Source organism: Symphalangus syndactylus, chromosome 15 (genome assembly GCF_028878055.3).
Source record: "Symphalangus syndactylus isolate Jambi chromosome 15, NHGRI_mSymSyn1-v2.1_pri, whole genome shotgun sequence".
NCBI classification, from domain to species: domain Eukaryota; kingdom Metazoa; phylum Chordata; class Mammalia; order Primates; family Hylobatidae; genus Symphalangus; species Symphalangus syndactylus.
Window position 1 is genome coordinate 75237077 of NC_072437.2, and position 27723 is coordinate 75264799.

The 27723-nt window shown below is 38.2% G+C and overlaps 1 protein-coding gene across 2 annotated transcripts; it reads right to left on the reverse strand.

The window, feature by feature from the left end:
- Window positions 1-2162: 2162 nt before the first annotated feature.
- On the reverse strand, window positions 2163-27697 carry LOC129463993 (striatin-like). 2 transcript variants are annotated; one of them, XM_055244773.2, is made up of 7 exons: window positions 27604-27697; window positions 24571-24706; window positions 18939-19074; window positions 11702-11812; window positions 9243-9329; window positions 8662-8796; window positions 2163-2803 (listed from the first exon to the last, which is right to left on the reverse strand). In XM_055244773.2, exons 1-7 carry the CDS (start codon window positions 27609-27611, stop codon window positions 2583-2585), a joined length of 834 nt encoding a protein of 277 aa, XP_055100748.1. In that variant the 5' UTR covers window positions 27612-27697; the 3' UTR covers window positions 2163-2582. The 2 variants fall into 2 exon arrangements, 1 of the variants encoding a protein (XP_055100748.1); XR_010115946.1 differs by lacking the exons at window positions 9243-9329; window positions 24571-24706; window positions 27604-27697 and having other exon boundaries at window positions 2604-2803; window positions 18939-24555.
- Between the last annotated feature and the right edge of the window lie 26 nt (window positions 27698-27723).

The following is a 27723-nucleotide window of genomic DNA, read 5'->3' on the forward strand; positions in this document are numbered from 1 at the left end:
AAAATTTTTTTATTTAGCATTTTCTAAAAATACAAACAGATGCATATCAAACATATTAGGAAGGTTGCACATGGGAAGATGGGGAATAGAAATGGGGGGTGGGAATGAAAGAAAAATGAGAGAGGGACTTTGTATGGATCAATGGTAATAACTCAATCCTCTATGTCTTTGACAAGAAGGAGAAGGAAGAGAAAGTGGGATAAAGGATCAGAAAGGGAGCGAAATAGAAAAAATTGGAATATGACTCCAGGGCAGACCTGTTTTGTTGTTGCTGGGTTGGTTGGTTGGTTTGTTGTATTTTTCGTATGTTTCACCATGTTGGCCAGGCTGGTCTCGAACCCCTAGCCTCAAGTGATCAACCCGCCTTGGCCTCCCAGAGTGCTGGCATTACAGGCGTGAGCCACCACGTCCAGCCCCCACACTGTGTCTGGCCTCCGTGGTAGACCTCCCAGAGGGGGCAGCCGGGCAGAGGTGCTCCCACATCCCAGACGGGGCGGCCGGGCAGAGGCGCTCCTCACTTCCCAGATGGGGCGGTCAGGCAGAGGCACTCCTCACTTCCCAGACGGGGCGGCCGGGCAGAGGCGCTCCGCACTTCCTAGACGGGGCAGCCGGGCAGAGACAGTCCTCAATTCCTAGATGGGGCGGCGGCCGGGCAGAGGCGCTCCTCACATCCCAGACGATGGGCGGCCAGGCAGAGACGCTCCCCACCTCCCAGACAGGGCGGTGGCCAGGCAGAGGTTGCAATCCTAGCACCCTGGGAGGCCCAGGCGGCAGGGAGGCGGAGGCTACAGCAAGCCGAGACCACGCCACCGCACTCCAGCCTGGGCAACACTGAGCACCTAGTGAGCGAGACTCCATCTGCAATCCCAGCACCTCGGTAGGCCGAGGCAGGCAGATCACTCGAGGTCGGGAGTTGGGAGTTGGAGACCAGCCTGGCCAACATGGCAAAACCCCGCCTCCACCAAAAATCCAAAAACCAGCCAGGTGTGGTGGCACGCGGCTGCAATCCCAGCCACCCAGCAGGCCGAGGCAGGAGAATCATGGGAGCCCAAGGGCAAGCCGAGACCATGTCGCTACACTGCAGCCTGGGTAACAGAGGGAGACCGTTCCAAAGAAAGAAAGACAGAGAGAGAGAGAGAGAGAGAGAGAGGAAGGGAAGGAAAGGAAAGGAAAGGAAGAAGGAAGGAAGGAAGGAGAAAGAAAAGAAAGAAAAAGGAAGGAAGGAAAGGAAAGGAAAGAGAAAAGAAAGAAAAAAGGAAGGGAGGAAGGAAGGCAAAAAGAAGACATTTATGCAGCTAATAAACATGAAAAAAAGCTCATCATCACTGGTCATTAGAGAAATGCAAAAAAAAATTAGAATGGTGATCATTAAAAAGTCAGGAAACAACAGATGCTGTAGAGGATGTGGAGAAATAGGAATGCTTTTACACTGTTGATGTGAGTGCCAATTAGTTCAACCACTGTGGAAGACAGTGTGGCTATTCCTCAAGGATCTAGAACTAGAAATACCATTTGATCCAGCAATCCCATTACAAGATATATACCCAAAGGATTATAAGTCATTCTACTATGAAAACACATGTACACGTATGTTTATTGTGGCACTATTCACAATAGCAAAGACTTGGAACCAATCCAAATGTTCATCAATGATAGACTGGATAAAGAAAATGTGGCACATATACACCATGGAATACTATGCAGCCATAAAAAAGGATGAGTTTATGTCCTTTGCAGTAACATGAATAAAGCTGGAAACCATCATTCTTAGCAAACTAACACAAGGTGCTGGGATTACAGGCATGAGCCACCACGCCCAGCCCTATAAACACATTTATAAAACAATTATGTTTGGAATTAAGTAAATGTATGCCCAAAGGTACAAAGATTTCAATTTTGGTCCAACTCTCTGATGGGTCAGCCTTAACATCTGGAAAGCACACTGTATACATCCATGCCTACTAATAATTAAAATCTCTTCTCAACAGGATATTGACTAGTGTACTAAAGAAGCAAGGCAAATGTTGTTTAGGTAGGCATGAATTACAACTAATTGCTGGTGCCCTAAAAAAGAAAACAAAATCCAAATTTGGTAATGGAAAAAGGAATTCTTTCCCCTATCAAAAACCAATAAACAAATCATACTAAATTATGGATTTAGGTAAAGCCCAAAATTTTAATCTCTAGGTTATGGAAAAATGTTAGTTTTTCTTTATGTATCTTTCAAAGTTTGCAATGAAAACTGAACCAAGTTCTATACTTGTAAAGAAGTTTTACCATTGCCTTCATTTTCTATAAAATCAACTTTTAATTTTATTTTACTTTTTTGAGATGGAGTCTCACTCTGTTGCACAGGCTGGAGTGCAGTGGTGCAATCTTGGCTCACTGCAACCTCTGCCTCCTGGGCTTAAGCAATTCTCCTGCCTTAGCCTAACAAGTAGCTGGGATTATAGGCACCTGCCGCCATGCCTGGCTAATTTTTGGTATTTTCTGTAGCGACAGCGTTTCTCCATGTTGGCCAGGCTTGTTTTGAACTCCTGACCTCAACTGATCCGCCCGCCCTGGCCCCCCAAAGTGCTGGATTACAGACGTGAGCCACCGCACCCAGCCCAAGTTTTTATTTTAAAAAACCAAGTAAACACATCAAAAACAAAACTACTACTTATATCATAAGTTAGTGAGTCTGCTTCATTGGCCACTGTAAGGCCTGCTAGTTCTCCAAGTCCCAGTTCACTTTCAAGGGCTTCATCTGCTCCCATGATGAATGACTTTCCAGAAGAAGGAGGAAATGTCAATGCTTCCACTGGAGAGGGAAGACAAAGGAAACATTAAAAAATTTCTAAGGAGCCAACATTTAGTCTCATTTGCTTGCATCAAATTTCTTATAAGTGCACATATACACTTAATTGTTTTTAAATGCTTTTAAACACAATAAAATGTAGTGAGCAGAAAATCCTAAATACTTTATTGCTTTTTCCTCATCTTAACCACAGGTAAAGGCATCAACTAATTACAAAAGTAAAACATGAAAAAATCTAAGAATCCACTTTCTTTTTCACTATATAGAAAAATAATGACTATAGGAAAGTAAGTTTTCCTCATTTTATATTTCATGTTAATTACCTAAACAATTTCTATTAATTACTAAATATATGTAACAAGTGCTGGTCTCATTCAAAATATAATTCATTAATTTTATAACCTAGAAGAATATAGAAAATTTCAAATGAAAATGGGTCAAACTCTAAAATGTGCCTATTTATGTGACAAAATCAATATGTAGTGTTACAAGTCAGGATTACCTCTGCCGGGCAGGAGAGGGGTAGTGATCAAAGAAAGGAAGCAACAACAGGACTTCCAGGGCTCTGGTAATGTTCTACTTGTTAACCTAAGGGGAGGTGACATGGGAGGGTAATAATTCTATCTTGATGACAATTCACTGAGCTGTACCCTTATGATATCAGCACTCTTCTGTAGGTATATTATAGTTCATCTAAAAAGGTTTACTTCAGATTATTTTTTATTTCCTTTTTTTATTATTTTTTTTTTTTTCTGAGACAGAGTCTCACTCTGTCACCTAGGCTGGAGTGCAGTGGTGACATCTTGGTTCACTGCAACCTCCACCTCCTGGGTTCAAGAAATTCTCCTGCCTCAGCCTCCAGAGTAGCTGGGATTACAGGTGCATGCCACCACACCTGGCTAATTCTTGTATTTTTAGTAGAGATGGGGTTTCACTATGTTGGCTGGGCTGGTCGCGAACTCCTGACGTCAAGTGATCCACCTGCTTTGGCCTCCCAAAGTGCTGGGATTACAGGCGTGAGCCACTGCACCTGGTAAAGAAAATTTTTTACTTGTTTATTTGTTTATTTGTTTTTTAGATGGAGTCATGCTCTGTGGCCCAGGCTGGAGTGCAATGGCATGATCTCAGCTTACTGCAACCTCCCCCTCCTAAGTTCAAGCAATTCTCCTGCCTCAGCCTCCCAAGTAGCTGGGATTACAGGTGCCTGCCACCATGCCTGGCTAATTTTTGTATTTTTAGTAGAGACAGGGTTTCCTCATGTTGACCAGGCTGATCTCAAATTCTGATCTCAGATGATCCACCCGCCTTGGCCTCTCAAAGTGCTGGGGATACAGGCGGGAGCCACCATGCCCAGTGAGAAAATTTTTTAAAGTGTCCATTTGAATACTTTCATTAGCTTTGAATTGTGCTTCAAAGATGTCAGTTTTATTTTGTGAATAACCTGAAATATCCTATTTTGTAACATTTTGAACATAACAATCCAATTCCTTCAACAACCATCATAGAAAAATCAGTTAAAAGCAAAATGTCAAAATAATGATTTTATTTAATTTGGTCAATAACAAAATGTCACTCTTTATAAATGCAAATTGTTCTGACAAACATCAGAGATGGTCTTTGAGTAGTTTCCTAGAGGTGGTTACATATGACAAACATTTGTGAGTCAATAATATGAATTTAGTAGTTCAAACCCTAGCTGCTAAAGGGGTAAATTAATTTTCTTAAAAGAAACAAGTCAACTGTATTGACTAGTGCATGTACAAGATATTTTTCAGTTTTATATTCAATCATGTCTAATAATAAATACTCATTGAATAAATGAAAGAATTGGCCAGGCTCGGAGGCTCATGCCTGTAATCTTGAGTGTTTTGGGATACCAAGGTGAGAGGACCCTTTGGGGCCAGGTGTCTGAGACCAGCCTGGATGACAGGGCGAGACCCCTATCTCAAAAAAAAATCTGAGACAGGGGTCTCACTCTGTCACCCAGGCTGGAGTGCAGTGGTATGATCTCAGCTCACTGCAACGTATGCCTCCCAGGTTCAAGCAAATTCTCCTGTCTCAGCCTCCCAAGTAGCTGAGATTACAGGCACCTGCCACCATGCCTGGCTCATTTTTGTATTTTTAGTTGAGATGGGGTTTTGCCACGTTGGCCAGGCTGGTCTCAAACTCCTGACCTCAAGAGATCCGCCCACCTTGGCCTCCCAAAGTTTTGGGATTACAGGCATGAGCCATCATGCCCGGCCTCTACAAGACTTTTTTTAACAATTAACCAAGCACGGTGGTGCATGCCTCTAGTCCTAGCTCCCTGGAAGGCTTCAGGCAGGAGGATCTCTTGAGCCCAGGAGTCTGAGGCTACAGTGAGCTATGACTGCACCACTGCACTCCAACCTAGGCGACAGAGCAAGACCGTGTCTTTAAAAAAATTTAAAAATAGTTACTTGCTTTTAAAAACAGTAGTGACAAACTCTTAAAATCCTCAACAGAACAAAATAGAGCATAAATTAAGACATTATCAAACCACCATACAATACAGTAGCAAAAATAAACATAGGTTTTACCCAAAATACCATATGTCATCTGAGAAGTTCAAACAACTCTAAACATTTTCTAATGAAGAACGGTTGTTTAAGTTAGAACAGCAATTTTCAGGTCAAAAATATCAGTTGAATGACTCATGTGAGACTATGACGGTAGGTCTTCAGCCAGGTGTTTTTTGTTTGATTTGTTCTCATTTCTAACATTTCCAGATAACTTTGTTCAGTTGTAAAAGACTAAGATTCCTAGGATAGACCATATACATTATGTAAGCTAATTCTAACTACTGCTCTACAAATGGCCAAGTAAAACCTGAAAACAAAGAAGGTAACAACTCCTTCCTTACATACCAGTAGACAGCCAGGACACTCCAGGACTGAAGAGGGAGAGCAATAATAAGCATCACTGTTACCTGATTGTTCCTAAGGAGCCTTAGAACTTAAGACTATAGGTCACATTTCCATCTGGCAACTAAACCTTCCTAGCCCTAATCAGCTTTTACCAAAAAACAAAACCAAACCCTGTGCCTTTTAAGTGTGACACTGCCTTCTGATTTTTTTTTTTAAGACAGAATCTCACTCTGTCACCCAGACTGGAGTGCAGTGGTGTGATGTCAGCTCACTGCAACCTCCACCTCCTGGGTTCAAGTGATTCTCCTGCCTCAGCCTCCCAAGTAGCTGGGACTACAGGCACACGCCACCATGTGCAGCTAATTTTTGTATTTTTATTTGAGATAGGGTTTCACCATGTTGGCCAGGCTGGTCTTGAATTTCTGGCCTCAAGTGATCTGCCCACCTCAGCCTCCCAATGTGCTGGGATTACAGGCGTGGGCAACTAAACTGCACCCGGCCCTGCCTTCTGAACTATTAAAATAAAAATAAAGTAACAAAATTATAGAGCACGCACAGCATATGAAAGTTCTTTCTGAAAGCAGACTGAAGACCAAGAAGTATCAGTTATAGACAATTAAATATACAATCTATCTCTTAAATGTTTTTTCTATTTCCAAAAAACCTGCACTGAGGGGGAAGGCTTAGGACCATTGCTGCAGATAGTAAGTTAAACATGCAATGCTTGAGTTTTAAAGTTCCTATGTTTTTTATCAAGGACATCTTCTGTGGCTTATATAATGCTTTTGTACATCTGTCATTTAGTAAATAGTATATATCCTGCCTCTATTATTAGAATTCTGCATAATTCATGTATGGCCTGAGATGAAATCTGATAAACTTTTTGAATTATGAGAATAAGAGAAAAACTAACTTTTCTCCTTATCTAGACCTGATCTTGGGATAAATGCAACTGATTAGAAGCCTCATACCTATAATGTCAACTGAATGCATCTCCTAGTGATCAACATACCTACTGAGGACCATGACCTCACATCTGTAATTCAAAAGACATCAAATAAATTTTACATCTAGAATGTGATGTGTTGATTCTTTGTATGGGTAATAAATTCCAAGTATGCTATAATTGACTGTAACAAATGATTAACGATGTACTGGTCAAAAATTTCACTGAAAAAGTATTCCAATCGTGAAAACCTATATACATTTAATCAAATCAGTTTATGTCTAAAATGTAATTTATTAAAAAATACAAGAAAAAAACATATGATTATGCTGTGGCTTTTTCTCAGGCTGTGTTGATCGATAAATAATAATTTGAAGAGACAGTGCAAATATAGTATTTAAATTCAGGATTGATTTTTTTTAAATAAGTATTTTAAAATATACATTAATCATAATTACTTTTATGTCATGCTGAATTTTCAGCTAAAATAAATATTTGATTGTTTTAAGAGATGGGGTCTCACTGTGTCACCCAAGCTGGAGTGCAGTAGCTATTCACTGACTCAATCAGCACACACTACAGTCTCAATCTCCTGAACTGGGGCTGGGTGCAGTGGCTCATGCCTGCAATCCCAGCACTTTGGGAAGCCGACACAGTTGGATCACTTGAGCCCAGGAGTTTGAGATCAGCCTGAACAACATGGCAAAACCATGTCTCTACAAAAGGCATACAAAAAATTATCTGGGCATGGTGGCATGTGCCTGTAGTCCTAGCTACTCAGGACGAAGAGGTGGAAGTATCACCTGAGCCTGAGAGGTCAAGGCTGTGGTGAGCTGTAATTACGCCACTGCACTCTAACCTGAGTGACAGAGTGACAGCCTGTCTCCAAAAACAAAAAAAAACCTCCTGGGCTCAAGTGATCCTCCCACCTCAGCCTCCCAAGGAACCACCAGGCTCAGCTTAAATATGTACTTTAAAATCAATTTCCACATGCAAGCAGTGTACACATTTATAAATAGATAAATCAGACCTTGTCTCTAAAAGAACTGTATTTCTATACCATAAGATTATACGGCAAAAGACTAAAAATAACCTAAATATTCAAAAGGAAAAGTTTCATATCAAGTCTACAATATAATATACAATCTTAAAATTATCATTATGAAAATCATTTGTATGAATTTAAGAGCACAGAATTATTATACATGATGTAGAATAATGCATATTTTTATATAGGTATATTCTATACCTGTATAAAAAGTATATACATGTGAGGCCAGCCATGGTGGCTCATGCCTGTAATCCCAGCACTTTGGGAGCCCAAGGTGGGCAGATCACTTGAGGTCAGGAATTCGAGGCCAGCCTGGCCAACATGGCAAAACCCCATCTCTATTAAAAATACAAAAAAATTAGCTAGGCTTGGTGGCAGGTGCCGGTAATCCCAGCTACTCAGGAGGCTAAGGCAAGAGAATCACTTGAACCTGGGAGGTGGAGGTTGTAGTGAGCCAAGGTCGTGCCACTGCACTCCAGCCTGGGTGACAGAGCGAGACTCCATCTCAAAAAACAACAAAAAAAAGTATACATATGTGAACCAAGACTGAAAGGAAACAAGTTAAAATAGCAGAATATGTGACTAGACTTTTAGGTGACTTTATCCCCTTTTTCAATTATCATTAATAAATTGCTTAAATATTTATATGAGTTTCAAAGTAAACATATACTACCAATTTATAGACTGTTAATTTTCCCAATGTTGGAATGGTATATAGGGCCATGGGCATCAGTGGAGCCAGCGGATATTTTAAACCAGAATTTAGAGTTGGTTTAGTGTATGCACCTTCTCAAGTCTTGAAGATTGAAGTTGGAATCAAACGCCCTTGAATGTAAGAAAGCTTGCATTTGGGGAAAACGATGCAGATCTAACATCTGCAGAATAAAGTTCTCTCTGATAGGAGAGGCCTTTCTAATGAATGAATTTAAAGATATACATCCAAGTGCATTTTGTGCTCCAGAGTATCTTAAATACTTACCTTCATCTGCCCTATTAATTTCATGTTCAGGAAGCCTGGAGCTATTGGGTCTGGAAGGTGATGGCTGCAATGAAGGAATTTCATCAACATCTCTCAAATTAGCAAGCATATCTTGTAGTTTTGACCTATTGGGCCCTAGCCAAAAAAGGGGGGGGGTTGGGAGGAGACAAAAAAGAGAAAAGAGAATTATCCAACTGCATCAAAATGGTATCATAAGCCTTATTTTCCATCCGTCAATATTTACCTTTAAAAATATTCTACTAGATTAATAAGAATTATTTTCAAGTTTTCAAATTACTGTAAAAGTTTATTTCTTGAAAAGAATTATACTTTTTAAATTAAGCAAATGGGATATCACTATTTACATAAAAAAGAATGCTTGTGTCCGGTTAGACCATGAAAAATAACATTCTTTAACCACTGAATATTGCTCTAAATGCAGCCAGATACAGATTGTGAGCCTACTGTGCACTGAATTAAACAATAACATCCCTGTTTGTTTAAATTAAGGTGCATTAATTGCCTTACATCCTGAAGCTATGGCACTCGAGGTGAAGTCTCATGCGCTACCGATCACTTACCTAAACTTTGATTCTTCATTCTCCCACATCCCTGTTTTGACTGTTTTATATAGGATAGTGGCTGAAACAGATCTTCAGTAGTTTTTCCTGTTATAAGTTTAATTAAGAATGGGAAAATCTTACCCAAAGTCTGTTATGGTTTGTTCCTATACCAGCAAAGAATACAACTATTTTTAAGCAATTTTAACTAATGCCTAGAAATATATTTCAAGATGGTATGATTGGAGTACATGATTTGACTGGAAATATCTCTACTAGACCACATTGAAAAGACTCAAACTTCTAATGGGTACTAGTTCAATTAAAAAAAGCTTTATGGTGGTTAATAAGTCAATGCTTTATATATCAATTCAAAGCATGGCTTCAGTTCTATTTTTATCCTAAGTCTTTACTTGTTCTTAGACTGCTATTTTATCAAGATAACATGAACTGAAGACATTAAACAAAATGTGCTGAAATGTGCAGTCCCTCTGTCTTCAATGAAAGATATTAAAATTTCTCCCTTACAGTGTCATTTTTCTTCACCATACTAAAAAAACCATGTGCTAGATGTCTGAACACACTGTAATCTCTCGATTTAAGAAATCCAATTGCTTCTATTAGTAGGAATATTGTTCCAGTCAAATGGTGCAGTTTCAGTTAAGTGCTAAATTCCAACTACAGCAATGCCTTGATATTTGACAAGAACTGAATAATCAAAGGAAAGGTAGATGGATTGTGCATAAGTCCTGGTTACCTTTCCAACTAAAGGATCTTTTATATTTCAAGACATTCATTTTTGTAGCTTAATGACCTAAAGAAATATATCAACATTAAGTTAATCTGGAAATTATTTCTCACAGATGACATTCAAATTTTCCTCAAAATTTCAGTTTAACTGGGTTTTTGTCATTACTCTCAAAAGCCATGACAAATCATCTCCCTATACTTGTTAAGATTAAATTGTCTATCAGTAAGTATATTTGGCTAAAAGGTATGAAATGTGCTTATGTTTTAGTATTAATCTTTCTCATTCTGATTTAGTCTATATTGAGATAGCATTAAACAACATCATCTCTCATTATGTAACCGTTTAACATCAATAGACACTGACTTTTTATCAAATCAAGCTAAAGGTTTGTAAATTCCAAAATATTTGAAATAAAGCTTTAAATGCTTTTAAGTAATAAAGTTTAAAAGAATGTCCTAACAGGAATGTGACTGGTCTTTAATTAGCTTTAGCATCACTACAGAGAGAGAAAAAGAAAAAGCATATCTTTCCAGTCTTACGCAACTTTAAAATACATTTCTCGCTAAGTTAGATTTTAATCTCACTTTATACTATCTTAATATCTCAAATAATCAAATTCCTATTACCATAAAAGGGAGGCCCATATTGTCAATGAGGGTAGAAACACAAGGAGGTAATTTAGACTTGTTCCCCTAAGATGATGATTTAAGACTGTTTTCAGGAATGGTTTGCAAGATTTTGTATTTCCATTTTACATTCTTAACTAGATCCACTGCTAAACAATTTGCATAATGAAATAATTAAACATATATGATTCACAGGGCTAGAAATTTCCTTTTGAATTTTGTTTTTGATGTGGCACATATTTAAAAGGAAAAAAGGTCAGTGGTAATAATGTTATAAATAAAATTGGCCAAAAATGTTTAAATAGAAAATAAGTATTTTTAGAACTTATATATTTGACTCTGTGCCCTGTATAGCATATAGTGGTATGAGCAAATGAATTGCATGTTATGAACACATAGAATATTCAGGGGTAGAAATTAACTTTCTTTCTGTCACCAATGTCTAAAATTATAAGCAATAATTTTGGTGGATTGCCAGAGGGTCATACTAAATGAGTTATAAATTGTCACTGAAAAAGAAAACATTGTTATAATTAAGCACAGATACTTTGGGAGGCCGAGGCGGGCGGATCACGAGGTCAGGAGATCGAGACCACGGTGAAACCCCGTCTCTACTAAAAATACAAAAAAAAATTAGCCGGGCGTGGTGGCGGGCGCCTGTAGTCCCAGCTACTCGGAGAGGCTGAGGCAGGAGAATGGCGTGAACCCAGGAGGTGGAGCTTGCAGTGAGCCGAGATTGCGCCACTGCACTCCAGCCTGGGCGACAGAGCAAGACTCCGTCTCAAAAAAAAAAAAAAAAAAAAGATACTTTTAAAAACCAAATTATCACTGTGTTTCAATACATAGCCCAACAGTCATGAGGCTCTGGATTTATTATTGGGATATAGTATACGTGATTCCATAAGTACATGTGGGTTATTTTCTTTTAAGTTCATAATTAAATAGCTAATCATTTAATTTCAACCCCTGAGAGCAGGTGAAAAGGAAAGAGGTCAGGAGCAGAAATGAAAAAGAGTAAATAGTTTTAGGAAAACATTGAAAAAAAACTGGGATATGTAAAGAGGCAAGATTTATGATTTACAGGTACAATGTTTTCCACTTACTCTTCACCACCTTTCTCCCCTTTCTCTCCTTTTTGTATTGTTCTTTGAGTTTGGTAATTACTCCCTGGTCCACATTCCAGGCTTCAGGCATAAGACACTGGTCTTCCTTTTCTAAACAGAATGAAACAAATGAAACAGCCTTTTTCAATAAAATATTGAACACTCTGAGTCAATATGTCTGAATGACATAAGAACCATTTTCTTTATAGTATCACTAACTTAGAAAAAGTCAGTTTATTCATTTTATATATATAAGTCACACAAAAAAATATAATCACTAAGAAGAAATGATCAGTGAAATTTCCTAGCGTCAGTTTCTCTTGAAAGACACACACACACACACACGGAAGATTTTAGTGATTTTTAGTAAATTAAGCCCAAACACTTTACAATCAAGAACTTCTTGGCCAGGTGGGGTGGCTCATGCCTGTAATTCCAGCAACTTAGGAGGCCGAGGCGGGTGGATCACATGAGATCAGGAGTTCGGGACCAACCTGACCAACATGGTGAAACCCCATTTCTAGTAAAACAAAAAACAAACAACAACAACAAAAAATTAGCTGGGCATGGTACCTCATGCCTGTAATCCCAGCTACTTGGGAGGCTGAGGCAGTAGTCTCACCTGAACCCAGGAGGCGGAGGTTGCAATGAGCCGAGATTGTGCCATTGCACTCCCGCCTGGGCAACAAGAGGAAAACTCTGTCTCAAAAAAAAAAAAAAGCAACAACAAAAAACAGAACTTCTCATTTTCAGAATTCCACTAGGACTAACACAAAAAGACACTTTGTATTAATTTATGTGATGAGAGAAAATTATTATTTAGGGATTGCACAAAATAAACTCCAATGATCTTTTAAAGAATTTTATATTTTTGCCATGTGTTCATTAATAACTGATAATTTTTATTTTACAGGCTTAATACATAGCATTTGTTAAAACTTATTAATCAACCTTCATTTAAAATTTACAACTTAAATGATGTTAGTTTACAAATTCTTAAACAGGAAACTGAGCTTCTAGTAGTAAAGAAAATCAATAATCGTCACTATTTCAAGAGAAGAAAATTTAAAGACTATGTTATGTATTTATATTTACTATAAAACAATGTAAATACTATATAATGCTATGTATATGTTAACTCCAAATGCTAGCTTGAACCCGACTGATATATCCAACTGTTCATTCTACATTTCCATTAGGAAGTCTAACAGATACTTCCAAGCAAACATAACAAAACCAAACTCCCAACCTCTCTCCCCATCCAATCTGTTCCATCCAAAGGGTTCCCCTCCTGATTTGATGACAATTCCATACGTGCACTTGCTCAGAGCAAAACCCATTCTTTCCCACCCCACATTAAATATATCAGGGAAAACTATTTTCTCTACCTTCACAAATATTCAGAATCTGGCTGCTCAGCACATCTACTACTACTCTGACCACTATGATCTCTTGCTAGGATTACTACAATAATTGTTCCCTCTTCCCCAAGTCTATTATCAACACTGGTTTCCCTGTGTAGTCTATTCTCAATGTAGCAGCCAGAGATGGTTTAAAATAAAAGATCATGTCACCCTTCTTGCTCAAATCCCTCCCATGGCTCCCCATCGCACCACTGGTCTACATGGCCCAACATGATCTGGTCATTTCTTACTACATTCTCCCTAGAATCACTCTGCTCTAGCCACTCTGGCTCCCTTAAATTTCTCAGGCATGCCAGGGATGCTGCTACCTTAGGGCATTTGTGCTGGCTTTCTTCTTCCTGAATACTTCTTCCCCAGATGACCAATTGCCTCATCACGTCTTTTACTCAGTTGTTACCTTCTCAATGGGGCTCATCATGGCCACTATATTTTATGGTTTTAATTTTTATGTGTGTGTGTGTGTGTGTGTGTGTGTGTGTGAGTGTGTGCATTTATTTATCCATTTATTTTTGAGGCAGAATCTCATTCTATCAAGCCAACTGGGGTGCACTGTCACAATCTCAACTCACTGCAGCCTTGACCTCCTGGGCTCAAGCAATCCTCCTACCTATGCCCCACAAGTAGCTGGGACAACAGGTGTGTGCCACCATGCCCAGCTAATTTTAAAAAAAATTTTTGTGGAGATGAGGTCTCACTATGTGGCCCAGGCTGGTCTCAAACTCCTGGGCTCAAGCAATCTTCCCACCTCAGCCTCCCAAAGTGCTGGGATTACAGGCATGAGCCACTGCACCCAGCTAACCACTCTATTTTGAATTGTAACCTGCCTTCTCTACCCCACACTGACCCCAGCTCTCTCTATCTCCCTTACTCTGTACTTTTTCTACTTTCCATAGCATTTATCACCTTCTGACATACTATATCCTCTTAGTTGAATGTAAGCACCAGAAGAATAAGGATCTTCACCTAGAAAACCTGGCAAATAGAAAGCACTTGATCAATATTTGTTGAATGAATGATCCGAGTAAACCAAAGTGAATCATAATAAACAGAAATCTGTTTTTAACAATTTGAGTTTCAATCCAGTTTAGAAAACTGTTTCCTGGGCCTCTGAATATAATACTATTAAAAATCATTTTAAATAACATTTTTATATACTTATTATCTATCAATAGGAGAAACATTCTTTATTTTCCCAGAAAGACATAGCAATTAAAAATGTTAATTTTCATCAATCAGGTCTTAATAATAAACTAGATGGCTTTTGGGTCCCCAGAATGTCTTCAGGTTTTTGAAGTTAAAATGTAGCCTTATAATCTCACTAGACTCATAAAAACAATAGCAATCATGGAAGATGTATGGTAAAATCTTTTTGCTTGCCAGAATCTAACCAGATTCTCAACCTAAGCATATTCCTCTTTTTTTGGGGGGGGGGGGCGGAGGAGGAGTAGAGTAGAAGAGAGATGGAGAGAACCCTTAAAATGGTTTAAATGTTCACTCAATTAGACAAGATTTGCAATCTAGTTTTGTTAATTTGTTAACAGTGAACCCTTTGAATCTGAATTATAAAATCCTAAAACATACAGGTCAAACTACTGGTAAAAAAACCTCCAGGAAACTGCAAGACTCCATTTACTCATGCTCACTAACAGAACTATCCAGCACACTACTAAAGAAGGAGACAACTCAGCTGTGAGAACAGTCACGCATGTGACTCATATAATAGGCTAGGTAAAATGTACACACATGTATCATATAATACACTGAGCTATGACTCATACATTAAAGTAAAGGAAGTTACGCAAGGAACACTGCAGCTGTCCTCAGAGAAAAACCAATCTCCAGTACCCTTGCAATATGATTCACAATTAAAATGACCAACCATATCTATGCAGATGTGTGATTCCTCAAAGAAAGACCTCAGTGTGGCACAGCAGATGCGGCTATGTTGGTGGACTTGCCTAAAATATGAGTAACTTGATACACAAGCTCAGTAGGGAATAAGGCAGAATAAAGGCCTGTTTCACTTTAACTTCCCCTTGGTTTCCAGACTTGTTTTCTTGAAAGAAAAGCCAGTCACTAGGTAGCCATTGTATTCTTCAATGACTAAGTATCTTTTATTTACTACAAAAAAAGGAAAAGAAGTGCCATTGGTACCATGACAGAGTCCCTGAAGGTAATGGCAAATTTACATGGTTTAAGCAAAAGTAAAGGCATATGAAAAATTTATTGTGTGCTATGGTTATAAAGTTACTATTGTCAATATTATCACTGCACCAGAAAACTTTTTTTTTTTTTTTTTGAGACAGAGTCTCGCTCTGTTGCCCAGGCTGGACTGCAAAAGTGCCATCTCGGCTCACTGCAAACTCTGCCTCCCAGGTTCAAGTGATTCTCCTGACTCAGCCTCCTGAGTAGCTGGGATTTCAGGCACCCACCCCAATGCCCAGCTAATTTTCATATTTTTAGTAGAGATGGGGTTTCACCAGGTTGGCCAGGCTAGTCTCGAACTCCTGACCTCAGGTGATCCACCTGCCTCGGCCTCCCAAAGTGCTGCGATTACAGGTGTGAGCCACTGTGCCCGGCCCAGAAAACGATTTTTTAATGATTCTTGGGCAAATGAACCTACCAATCATTCTAGAAAGTAATTTTCAACTGAATACTAAGGGCAAGAATAAGTCAGCTGGACGTAGAAGTATAATCAGTTTCTTCCTCTCATAGGAAGCTCCAACATAAAAGCAAAATAATACACTACAGGTGACTATCGCTTACCCGAAATGCTTGGGACTAGAAGTATTTCGGATTTCAAATTTTTTCGGATTTTGGAATATTTGTATTATACTGGTTCAGCACCCCCCAATCCAAAAATCCAAAATCCAAAATGCTCCAATGCATATTTTCTTTAAATATCATGTCAGTGCTCAAAAAGTTTCAGAATTTGGAGCATTTCAGATTTTGAATTTCACATCAGGGATAGACAGCCTTACTTAACTTACTTAACACCTCAACAAGAAGAGTCATTAAAAGATTCAATAAATGGGCCAGGCCTGGTGGCTCATACCTGTAATCCCAGAGCTTTGGGAGGCCAAGGCAAGCAGATCATTTGAGGTAAGGAGTTCGAGACCAGCCTGACCAACTTGGTGAAAACCTATCTCTACTAAAATACAAACAATAGCCGGGTGTGGTGGCAGGTGCCTGTAATCCCAGCTACTCTGGACGCTGAGGGAGGGGAACTACTTGAATCCAGAAGGCGGAGATTGCAGTGAGCCAAGATTGCACCACTGCACTCTAGCCTGGGCGACAGAGTGAGACTCTGTCAAAAAAAAAAAAAAAGATTCAACAAATGCCCTTATTATAATGGTTTCTGATAAGTAAGTGGGGGTTGAAGACTCTGTCCAAAAAAAAAAAAAAAACAGATTCAAGAAATGCCCTTGTTATAATGGTTTCTCCTAAGTAAGGCGGGTTGAAGTCTACTTTGAATGCAAGGCAGAAAAATTAGCAACATAACATAATATCTCTTCTAGACCTTGTGCTACTGGGATTGTTCAATATTTACAGAGGAAGAACATTTCCTTGAGGTAAGCACAAATCAGTTTTATTGTAAAATGTTTCAGATGGAAAAAAAGGTTACAAAAAATCTATTTTTGTTTGTTAAAAACATTAGGAACCCTTTTCCTTGAACTTATCTAGGAGAGTTTTCTTATCAGTCACTACATATAATGACCAAGCAATCATGAAGGAGAAAAAAGTTCAACAAAATTTTTAAATGAATGAGAGAAGGAAAAGGTATCTTACTTTTTTTCATTTTGGCTTTAGAACTCTTTTATTTTTCCTTCAGAGAAGAAATATACCAAAAATTAGGGATTTAATTAGTATTTCCAATGTGTATAACTAAAAATGTAAAAAAAGTTCTTCATTTTAAGCAAAACACACTAAGTAACATTTAGACAGAATTAATACTTGTGTTCCAGTCTTATAGCCTGTGTTCTAGTTCTTGAAGGTATATTAGAATCTGTATTTATCCTAAGTAAATTAACATAGAAACAGAAAACCAAATACTACACGTTTTCACTTATAACTGGGAGCTAAATAGTAGGTACTTATGGACATAAAGACGGCAACAAAGACACCAGGGACTACTAGAGGCAGGAGGCAGGGAGGGCACTAAGGGCTGAAAAACCAACTGATAAGTAAGGGTACTATGCTCAGTACCTGGGTGACAGTATCATTAAACCCTGAACTGCATCATCACGCAATATACCCAAGTAACAAACCTGAAAATGTACTCCCCAAACTGAAAGTTGAAAAAGAAAAAAACAAAAAATACTATTTATAAATAGGGTAATCTGTATAATTTGGGACATATATCTTTTTTATTGAGAAGAACACTCAATATTGAAAAGATAACAATTAGCTGCAAATTATTTACACATATATGAAACTAAAATCTAATTTTCAGTTATTCACACAACATGAAGAAATGATTTTAAAATTCATATGGAGAATTCAAGTTCAAACATCATGAAAGGCCGGACCCAAACCAGCAGATCCCTATCATCTTCTGGGAAGAACATAATATAAAACCTAACTTTAAAAAAGTAAATACAAGGCTGGGAGCAGAGGCTCATGCTTGTAATCCTAGCACCTTGGAAGGCCGAGGCGGGCAGATCACCTGATGTCAGGAATTCGAGACTAGCCTGGCTAACATGGTGAAACCCTGTTACTACTAAAAATACAAAAATTAGCCGGGCCTGGTGGTGCACACCTGTAGTCCCAGCTACTCAGGAGGCTGAGGCATGAGAATTTCTTGAACCTGGGAGGTGGAAGTTGCAGTAAGCCAGGATCACGCCACTGCACTCCAGCCTGGGTGACAGAGTGAGACTCGGTATCAAAAAGCCATTGCACTCCAGCCTGGGTGACAGAGCGAGACTCGGTATCAAAAAGCCATTGCACTCCAGCCTGGGTGACAGAGTGAGACTCGGTATGAAAAAAAAAAAAAAGTAAATATACTGCTGAGCTAGAAAAAAAAACAATGAAAACTTTCAGGTGCCAGTAATAAAGCATAAACATAGCAGATCCTGCTGCTGCAACTCAGTCCTGGCTAGAAGCCTTAATTAAGGCTTGTATAAAAAGTCAATATACAACTCTAAGTAAGATTTCTTTATATATGTTACAGACAATTAAAGTGTAATTTCAATATGGCACTGCTTTCAATAGCAAAAAAAAAAACCCTAAGAGTACTTTTAACGATTTATGCACAACATTTTTACAGGAAAAATTAAACGACTTTTTCTTTTTGAGACGGAGTTTCCCCAGAATACTTGTTTTAACTCTTATTAGATGTTTAAAATATTTGATTTTTTAGAACATTTTGAGAAGAAAAATTCTATGGCTTTACGAACTGTCAAATCTTAAACTACGATGAATGACTGACTACAATTTTTTAACTCATACTTCTTTTTGCATGTAAGCTGTCAGCAATGAGATCTCCAAAAATCCTCTAACTAAAGTCTCATAATTTCCACAAAAATCTAGATTTGCAAGTTCTAGTGTCTAAACAGAAAACAGAGAATATTCTATATAGTAATTCAAATTCTTTTCATACTGTATTGCTGGTTTTTTTTCTTTTTAAATGTGGTAGTTATACAATGTTCCTTAAACACACACGCACATTCATCCTGGATAAAGGGTGCTAGTAGTAATAAGTTCACAGAATGCTCACTATTTCAACATTATAGTTAAGATGTTGCCCTCCTGGTAAAATATTAATTTCTTTTATTTACTTAACATCTCTGGTTGGATCCAGTATGCTTCCTTACCCCAGTCTGTTCCATCGCCTGCACTTCTAGATTCATTGTCTCCTTCCTCTGATGTAACCAAGAAGTCAAACTCCTTTAGAGCTTCTTTTGTATCTCGATCTTCACCACTGTCAGGCAATGCTTTTTTCCTAACAATCTAATGAAAAAACATGCTAAATTAAATAAAGGAGATAGTTTCCCTTTACCACTGAATAAGAAAATTCAATTATTTTCTTCAGAAAGTGTACCTTTGTTGTGTTAAATAACTGTACTACCTAACTCAGTGAAAATCACATAGTTTTGAAAAGATGTACATTATAAATTTTAAAGCAGTAATTTAAACTTTGCTCAACGGTATTATGGCTTGTTTGTTTTAAGTAAACTAACAGAACCACATACTGAAATATAAGACATGTACTGAAACCACAGAGACGATTTACAAGGTTCCCATAATTATTTCTACTGTCTTAACCTTGCATCAGTTTTCTCTAGTAGCTCTCCGTGTATTTAACTTTTTCCCTAAAATGTTGATCTTTCAGAGTGTATCTAACTTAGATTTAACAACAAATTGATAAAGGCTGTTACGGTTCATTTTTCTATATTTAGAAATAACTCTGGAATCACAAATCCAATTGAAGGGCTAAAACTTAAGCTGAATACATGCAGAGACAAATTTTGTGATCTACATGCCTAAGCTCTTTATGAACTGTCTCCGTCTCAGTCACCTTTACCAACATGGGCCTAAAGAAATTAGGATGTTAGTTTTGCATTTTCTTTGAATAAAATTTCAATATCTCAGTTTCTCTAGACTTCAGCTTCTTCACTTCATGCAAAACAGAAATAACATGATATGATCAAATGTTATTGCTGGGCTATTATGAGTGGCTTAAAATTATAAAAGTTTTACAGACAGACCAATAGGATAGACTAGAGAGTTGAGAAGTAGACACCAAGAGATGACAAACACGTGACTTGTATGGCCCTGTTCCCATGCTGTTAATTGGTATCATTCATCAATCACAGCATTCTTCTTCAAAGACAAGATACAGCCTCAGAAATCCTTCTCAGCACAGCACTCCAAGAAGCCACTACCAACAGAACAAAGGTGGCATCATAGATAAATCCTATCTAGCCTTAACTGTCCTGGTACATATAAAAAGTGTATAGGAGTGGCCGGGCACAGGGGCTCACGCCTGTAATCCCAGCACTTTGGGAGGCCGAGGTGGGTGGATCACGAGGTCAGGAAATTGAGACCATCCTGGCTAACACGGTGAAACCCCGTCTCTACTAAAGATACAAAAAATTAGCCAGTCGTAGTGGCAGGCACCTGTAGTCCCAGCTACTCGGGAGGCTGAGGCAGGAGAATGGCATGAACCCGGGAGGCGGAGCTTGCAGTGAGCCGATATCGCGCCACTGCACTCCAGCCTGGGCGACAGAGCGAGACTCCATCTCAAAAAAAAACAAAAAACAAACAAACAAACAAAAAACACAACTGGATAGGAGAAATCAAAGGATTATTTAATGATGCTACAATAATTTGTTTAACTATTTGGGATATTTTCCTAAAATCAAGAAATACTTCTATGCTTACAGCACCTCCCACTCTAACATCTAGCAAATCTATTAGATAAACAAAAAAAGCAAGATCTGTGTGGCAGACTGGGAACAGAAAACCCGTGCTGAATGTGTATGCTTTTATAAATACAAACCATATTCTAATAATCTATTCTAATTTTCCCTAGGTAGCCAGACTAAGGTAGAAAGGTGTATCTGGGCCAGGCACGGTGGCTCACGCCTGTAATCCCAGCACTTTGGGAGGCCGATATGGGCGGATCACGAGGTCAGGAGGTGGAAACCATCCTGCCTAACATGGTAAATACCCCATCTCTACTAAAAATACAAAAAAAAAAAAAATCAGCCAGGCGTGGTAGTGGGCACCTGTAGTCCCAGCTACTTGGGAGGCTGAGGCAGGAGAACGGTGTGAACCCAGGAGGCGGAGCTTGCAGTGAGCCGAGATCTCGCCACTGCACTCCAGCCTGGGCGACAGTGCGAGACTCCATCTCAAAAAAAAAAAAAAGGTGTATCTGAAGAGTTATGCCAACAGGACACCCCAATTCTCAGAGTTCCACATATAAATATATTGCCTAATCTACCTTCTTTTACCCTACAGGCTTAATCCCTCCATTTTCTAGACTCTGATGAGTTGCCAGCTGTAATTCAGAGGGACCATCATCAACATCTTACAGAGTCCTTGTTCTCACTGCCTGACAAAAAGAGCAGGCAAAATCCATAAGAAGCATGTGGAACCTCAAATTGCAAGTATGAATGTATTTTCAACATTAAATAAGGCATTAAGTAATAAAAACAACTCTTGGGGGGAAAAACTTGTTTCTAGTCTCATCGCCTCAGTATAACCTTACAAAGAATAAAGGTAAATGACATTTATTACTGTCATTGCAGATTACTATTTACTAAGTATCCCACTTTAAACAAATAAACCAAAAATCCTCCGCTTTTAATGTTTAGGTGTAGAAGAAAAACGAATTGTGTTTACCACTGGAGAACAGGATTAGAATAGGAAGGGGTAGAGTTTGTAATAATAAGCATGTATTACTTTTCTTCCTGACATAGGTTCCACTCCACTTCTACCTTCAATGAGCTTATAAATCAATTTAAGAAATTAAGAGAAAACCAAAGAAGTTATGGGTTGCATAGGATACCTAAGTAGATTAGAAAAATGAATAAAGTGTCACTTCAAAAACCATTAGGAGGTCCACGACACAAACGGACGTGAGATTCTTTATACTGTGGCTAAAAAAATAGTTAATAGCTCTTAGTTCCATTCTTTTTCCTCCTAAAGTTCCTGAATGTGGAGACTAAATGCTGCTGCAGAACTTAGGCTTCACACAGTTTGAAACTGATCACTTTTTACATGCATGTATAATCTCAGGGTTGTTATTACACTTAACTGGTAATGACGAGAATACTGATAATAATGACGGCAAAGAAAAATAAGGGCCAAGTGCAGTGACTCGTACCTGCAATCCCTGTCCTTTGGGAGGCCAAGGCAGGTGGATTACCTGAGGTCAGGAGTTCGAGACCAGCCTGACCAACATGGAGAAACCTGTCTCTACTAAAAATACAACATTAGCCGGGTGTGGTGGTGCATGCTTGTAATCCCAGCTACTCGGGAGGCTGAGACAGGAGAATTGCTTGAACCCGGGAGGCAGAGGTTGCAGTCAGCTGAGATTGCACCATTGCACTCCAGCCTGAGCAACAAGAAACTCCGTCTCAAAAAAAAAAAAAAAGAAAAGAAATAAAATAACATTTTTAAAACTTGTTCAACTTGACATTTTAATAGGATAACTTTCAGCTTTCCCTATAGAATGCAATAAGTTATGCTTATTCACTGCTACAGAGAATTAGGTTGTTAAAGTCCTTTTTGGCATATAGCTATTTGAGTAAAGCTGTGAAAATTAATGTAATATAATGTAAAAAATAAGCAAAACTGTTAAAACCAGTGATTTGCTTAGAAATATTTTTTTCCAAAAAAACTAAAAAAAAAATAATTTTTTTTTTTTTTTGAGACAGTCTCGCTCTGTCACTCAGGCTGGAGTGCAGTGGCGCAATCTTGGCTCACTGCAAGCTCTGCCTCCTGGGTTCACGCCATTCTCCTGCCTCAGCCTCCCAAGTAGCTGAGACTACAGGCACTCGCCACCAGGCCCAGCTAATTTTTTTTGGATTTTTAGTAGAGATGGGGTTTCACCATGTTAGCCAGGATGGTCTTGATCTCCTGACCTAGTGATCCATCCGTCTCGGCCTCCCAAAGTGCTGGGATTACAGGTGTGAGCCACCATGCCCAGCCAAAACTAAAAAAAAATTTTGAGTGCAGTGTCATGATCATGGCTCACTGCAACATCAAATTCCTGGGCTCAAGCGATCCTCCTTCCTCAGCCTCCCATGCAGTTGGAACTACAGGTGTGTTCCATCACACATGGCTAACTAAAAAAAAATGATTTTTTTTAAGATATGGGGTCTTGCTATGTTGCCTATGCTGGTCCCAAACTCCTGGCCTCAAGTGATCCTCCCACTTCAGCCTCCTGAGTAGCTGGGGTTACAGGCACAAGGCACTGCATGCAGCACAGAACTGCTATGATCTGCACTAATTAGAAGACAGTATATTTATTATGTTGTTTACTTAAAAAGACAACGGTCTATGGTTTAGGAATTTCTAGTAAGATCATATGTAATAGTTAATAATTAGTTTATGATTTAAATTGATATCACTAAAAGAAACATATAGCATCGTGATTCAAGGCATTATTTAATACTGAGCTATGAAAAAAGTATTTTGATGGAAAAATAATATCTCAATGCCAGCATCCCACAGAAATCACAAAGGACTACACAATTTCCAGATGATCAGGACACAGAAAAAGTATCACAGAAATTTAGACTTTTCCTTTTACTATGGTAAATTAAGACACATGCTATTACTACTTGTTTGGATAAGAAAAATTGGAAGTTACTATTTGAATTTCAAATAATTTCCATGGCAGGGCTTTAGCAGTAGAGTACTACTGAATAGTGGTGATGGAAAACAATAATCTGGCAGTAATAATTTGAGTCTCTGATGGAGCCTAAGAAGCAGAAGGCATAAAACACATAGAGTTTACACTTTGAAAGCACTTTATAGTTAAACAGATCATTTTTGCACATAGTGTCTCTTTGTTCCTTACAAAATCCTCCATGGTTAAGATGGCTATTTATAACAATCCTCATTTTACAAATGAAAAAACTAAGCCTGAAGCATTAAGAAACACAAATAGTGGCAGAACTGGAGCTTAAACCCAAGTCTTCTAGGTCCAATCTGCTTTATATTACTTTACTTTCCTCCTCTCTATTCATAAATTAATGTGAAAGAGAAAATGCAAACATTTTCCTAGACAAAGCGAAACATGTCCTTATATCTTACTTAAAAAAGAAGGAAAAGGAGTAGGAGGAAGAAGGAAGGAGAGAGAAGGGAGAAGGGGAAGAGGGGAGAAAAGCGGAGAGAGAGGAAAAGGAGGAAGAGGGAAGAAGAGAAGAAAACGGAGAAGGGAAGAGAAAGAAGTGGCTACTTTGAGACACCTCTCATTCCAAGAAACTGCCATGGGAAAGTCAATAAGCTCATAAACATGTGAACAAACTTGAGAAGAACCTTAAACAATTTTGAAGAAATCTAATGGAAGAGTTCTGAAAGTTTGCCTACCAAAACAATCCTGACAAGAGAGACAAAAACTGCATATATTAGAGCTGATGCTAGTTGCCATCAGGCACCATGATGTGTCTGTCAATTCTATTCTCTTGTAACAACCAATAACCCTGCACTGTTATAACACACAATATTTACTATATTCATCTGCCCATAGAAAACTTGTCCCGTTCAATGAATGAACAAAAAGTCAAACAGTGAGGAATTTCAAGAGAAAGCTACTATATTAAAAATATTCTCAACTTGAAATCAATATTATAAACTCTCATAAATGTCTCCAAATTCATGAAAAAGAAAAAGCTAGGGGTTAAGATTAAAGAACATGGATTCTTTTATGCATTATATAGTATGTATTATAGTCCCTAAAAATATTTTTATCGTATGAGTTATCTAACTCACTGCTGAAGTATCAATGATGCTTTTCTCTCTTCTATCAACGTCATCATCTTCATCTTCATCACTGAAATCTGCAGCTGCACTTTCAAGGAATTTGAAATTATCCAGCATGGAGGCAGAATCTGTTAACTCAGATTTTCTGGTGTAAAACACATATATCCTGCTTAATCTTTCTAACTTCTACATAAGAAGTAACCCATGATATGTTGCATTAACTTCTGTTTATATGGTAACTATAAATCCAAAATCACATTATCTACATTGATTCTTATCAATTACACTCCCACAAATTTAAAAAGCAATACAGGAAGTGGATGCTAAGTACTTTGTAATCCTATCTATCTACTTACCTACCTGCCTACCTACCCTCCCTACCTACCTATCTACCTGGAGACAAAGTCTCCGGGCTCTGTCACCCACGGCAGAGTGCAGTAGCGTGATCTAACTCCAATCTCTGCCTCTCAGGTTCATGCAATTCTCCAGCTTCAGCCTCCCAAGCAGCTGGGATTACAGACGTGAGCCACCACACCCTGCTAATTTTTGTATTTTCAGTAGAGATGGGGTTCCACTATGTTGCCCAAGCTGGTCTCTAATTCCTGAGCCCAAGTGATTTGCCAGACTCAGCCTCAGCCTCCCAAAGTGCTGGGATTATAGGCATGAGTCACTCATATCTATTTAGATTAGTGGTAATCTAATGTAAAAAACTCCCCTTCCTGATTTATTATTATTTTGATCCTTACACCAACCTTAATGTATTTCATTTAAAAATATTTTTATTATCTCCACCACCGTTTTTCTCTACTCTTATCCTCTCTGCAACTCTCCCTTTGACCTCTTACATAAGTTTACACAACTAAGAAAATAACAAGTATGTCATTTTTCTGATGCAATCTTGTATTACTGCTTAACAGCTAAAGTAAAAGAGAAAATGTGTACATAAAGTTACTAACAGCAATACACTAGTTAAATTAACATTGCTACTAGACTTGACCCTGTTGATTAATAAGCCATTAATCTCTTAGAAATAGTTGAACTTTCAAATATATGACTTGAATTTAGTTCCCTCAAAATAAATTTAGTAAAGATTGGCCGGGCACAGTGGCTCACACCTGTAATCCCAGCACTTTGGGAGGCTGAGGCAGGCGGATCACAAGGTCAAGAGATTGAGACCATCCTGGCCAAACAACATGGTGAAACCCCATCTCTACTAAAAATACAAAAATTAGCTGGGTGTAGTGGCGCATGCCTGTAGTCTCAGCTACTCGGGAGGCTTAGGTAGGAGAATCACTTGAACCCGGGGGGCAGAGGTTGCAGCGAGCTGATATCGTGCCACTGCACTCCAGCCCAGGTGAGAGTGAGACTCTGTCTCTAAATAAATAAATAAATAAGTAAATTTAGTAAAGATTCCAATGGCCATAACAGATTTATCTCCAGTTCATTAGGTAATCTTTTAGACAGAGAGCATTTTCCTGAAAAAAAAAAAAAAATGTAGAAACCACTACGGACAAAATTTTCAAAAGACATCTTTCTTAAATTTCAAATCTGCTTACAGCTTTGTGTTTCATATCACCCTCCCCTAACTCTTTATCCCTACTGAAATCAGACAGATTAGCAACAGTATCTTTGTCATTCTTAAAAGACAAATCAAGGCCGAATCACACAAGGGGTCTTCCCTGAAAGTCTTTACTGAAGGTTACTAAAGTATGCATTATAGTTCTTAAAAACATTTATACTATCGGCCAGGCATGGTGGCTCATGCCTGTAATCCCAGTACTTTGGGAGGTCGAGGCAGGCGCATCACAAGGTCAAGAGATCGAGATCATCCTGGCCAACATGGTGAAACCCCGTCTCTACTAAAAATACAAAAAATTAGCTGGGTGCGGTGGCACGCACCTGTAGTCTCGGCTACTTGGGAGGTTGAAGCAGGAGAACGGCGTGAACCCGGGAGGCAGAGCTTGCAGTGAGCTGACATTGCGCCACTGCACTCCAGCCTGGGTAACAGAGCGAGACTCCGTCTCAAAAAAAAAAAAAAGCCATTTAACTTGATGACTTACATTAAACCCATAACATAAAAACAGAACTAAAGATAATGTCCACACAGTCTATATCTATACAGAGAAATACCATGCCTTAAATTTACAAATACAAGTTAATGTATTTTTTAACGCAGCCTACAAAGTTGGAAATGTATTCTTAATTATTAATGAATACACTTTAAGGTCCAAGGAACTTTGTTTATAAAAGTCCTACAGTGAACCTTTACCTAATCCCACAATTTTAATTTATATTCCAAATAGCAGGAACTATCTTCTTGGTAGAAAATTTACAGAGTTCAATTAAAACCATTCTTCCTTCCGAAACAAGTGTCAAAAGTCATACTTAAACATTCACAGAATTTTTGGCTTTTTATTCAATTAACAATCACGGAAATTTTTTCCCAATAAATAAGAATCTCTTTATTGAACTGTTTATGCTTATTTTAAGTAGAATTATATATAATTGTATGATACATAATCCAAAATGGAAAACAAAATATTTCAAATAGCTACTGAATTGTTCACAATTACGCTGTCACTTCAAAATGGCTACTTAAAATAGGTATTTTATATCAAAGGAAAGATAAATTACATTATTAGATAAACAAAAGTGGTTGAAAAACAGTGTTACTTCTAAAGAATTTGAGGTATTTTTACGATTTCTGCATCACCAATCATGAAACGTCATTCTTAGAGATTTGTACTGAATTTCCAAATAAAATCTTTTCTGAAGTTTTATTTAGTGATTAAGTCAATATACTAAAATCTATTAAATAAATATATTAAAATCCGTATTAAATATCACAAATATTCTTGAATTAAAAGTCATAAATAACTCCAATCCTTGTTACCTTCTAACCAAATAGAATTTTAGAATTTTTATTAAATTATAATTAAATTATTTCTGTCACTACCTAAAAGTACAAGTAATGCCCATAAAACCAAAAATATTTAATAAGAACTAATAATAGCTAAAACACTTTCCAGACAAAATACTTACCCAATCATTGCTGTCTCTGTACCATTTACAACTGAGTCCTGATTTTTGGCATCTTCCCTGTCTGTGACATCACTTGAAAAGCCCAAGAAAGCTCGCACTCATTTAGATTTCACATCTAGA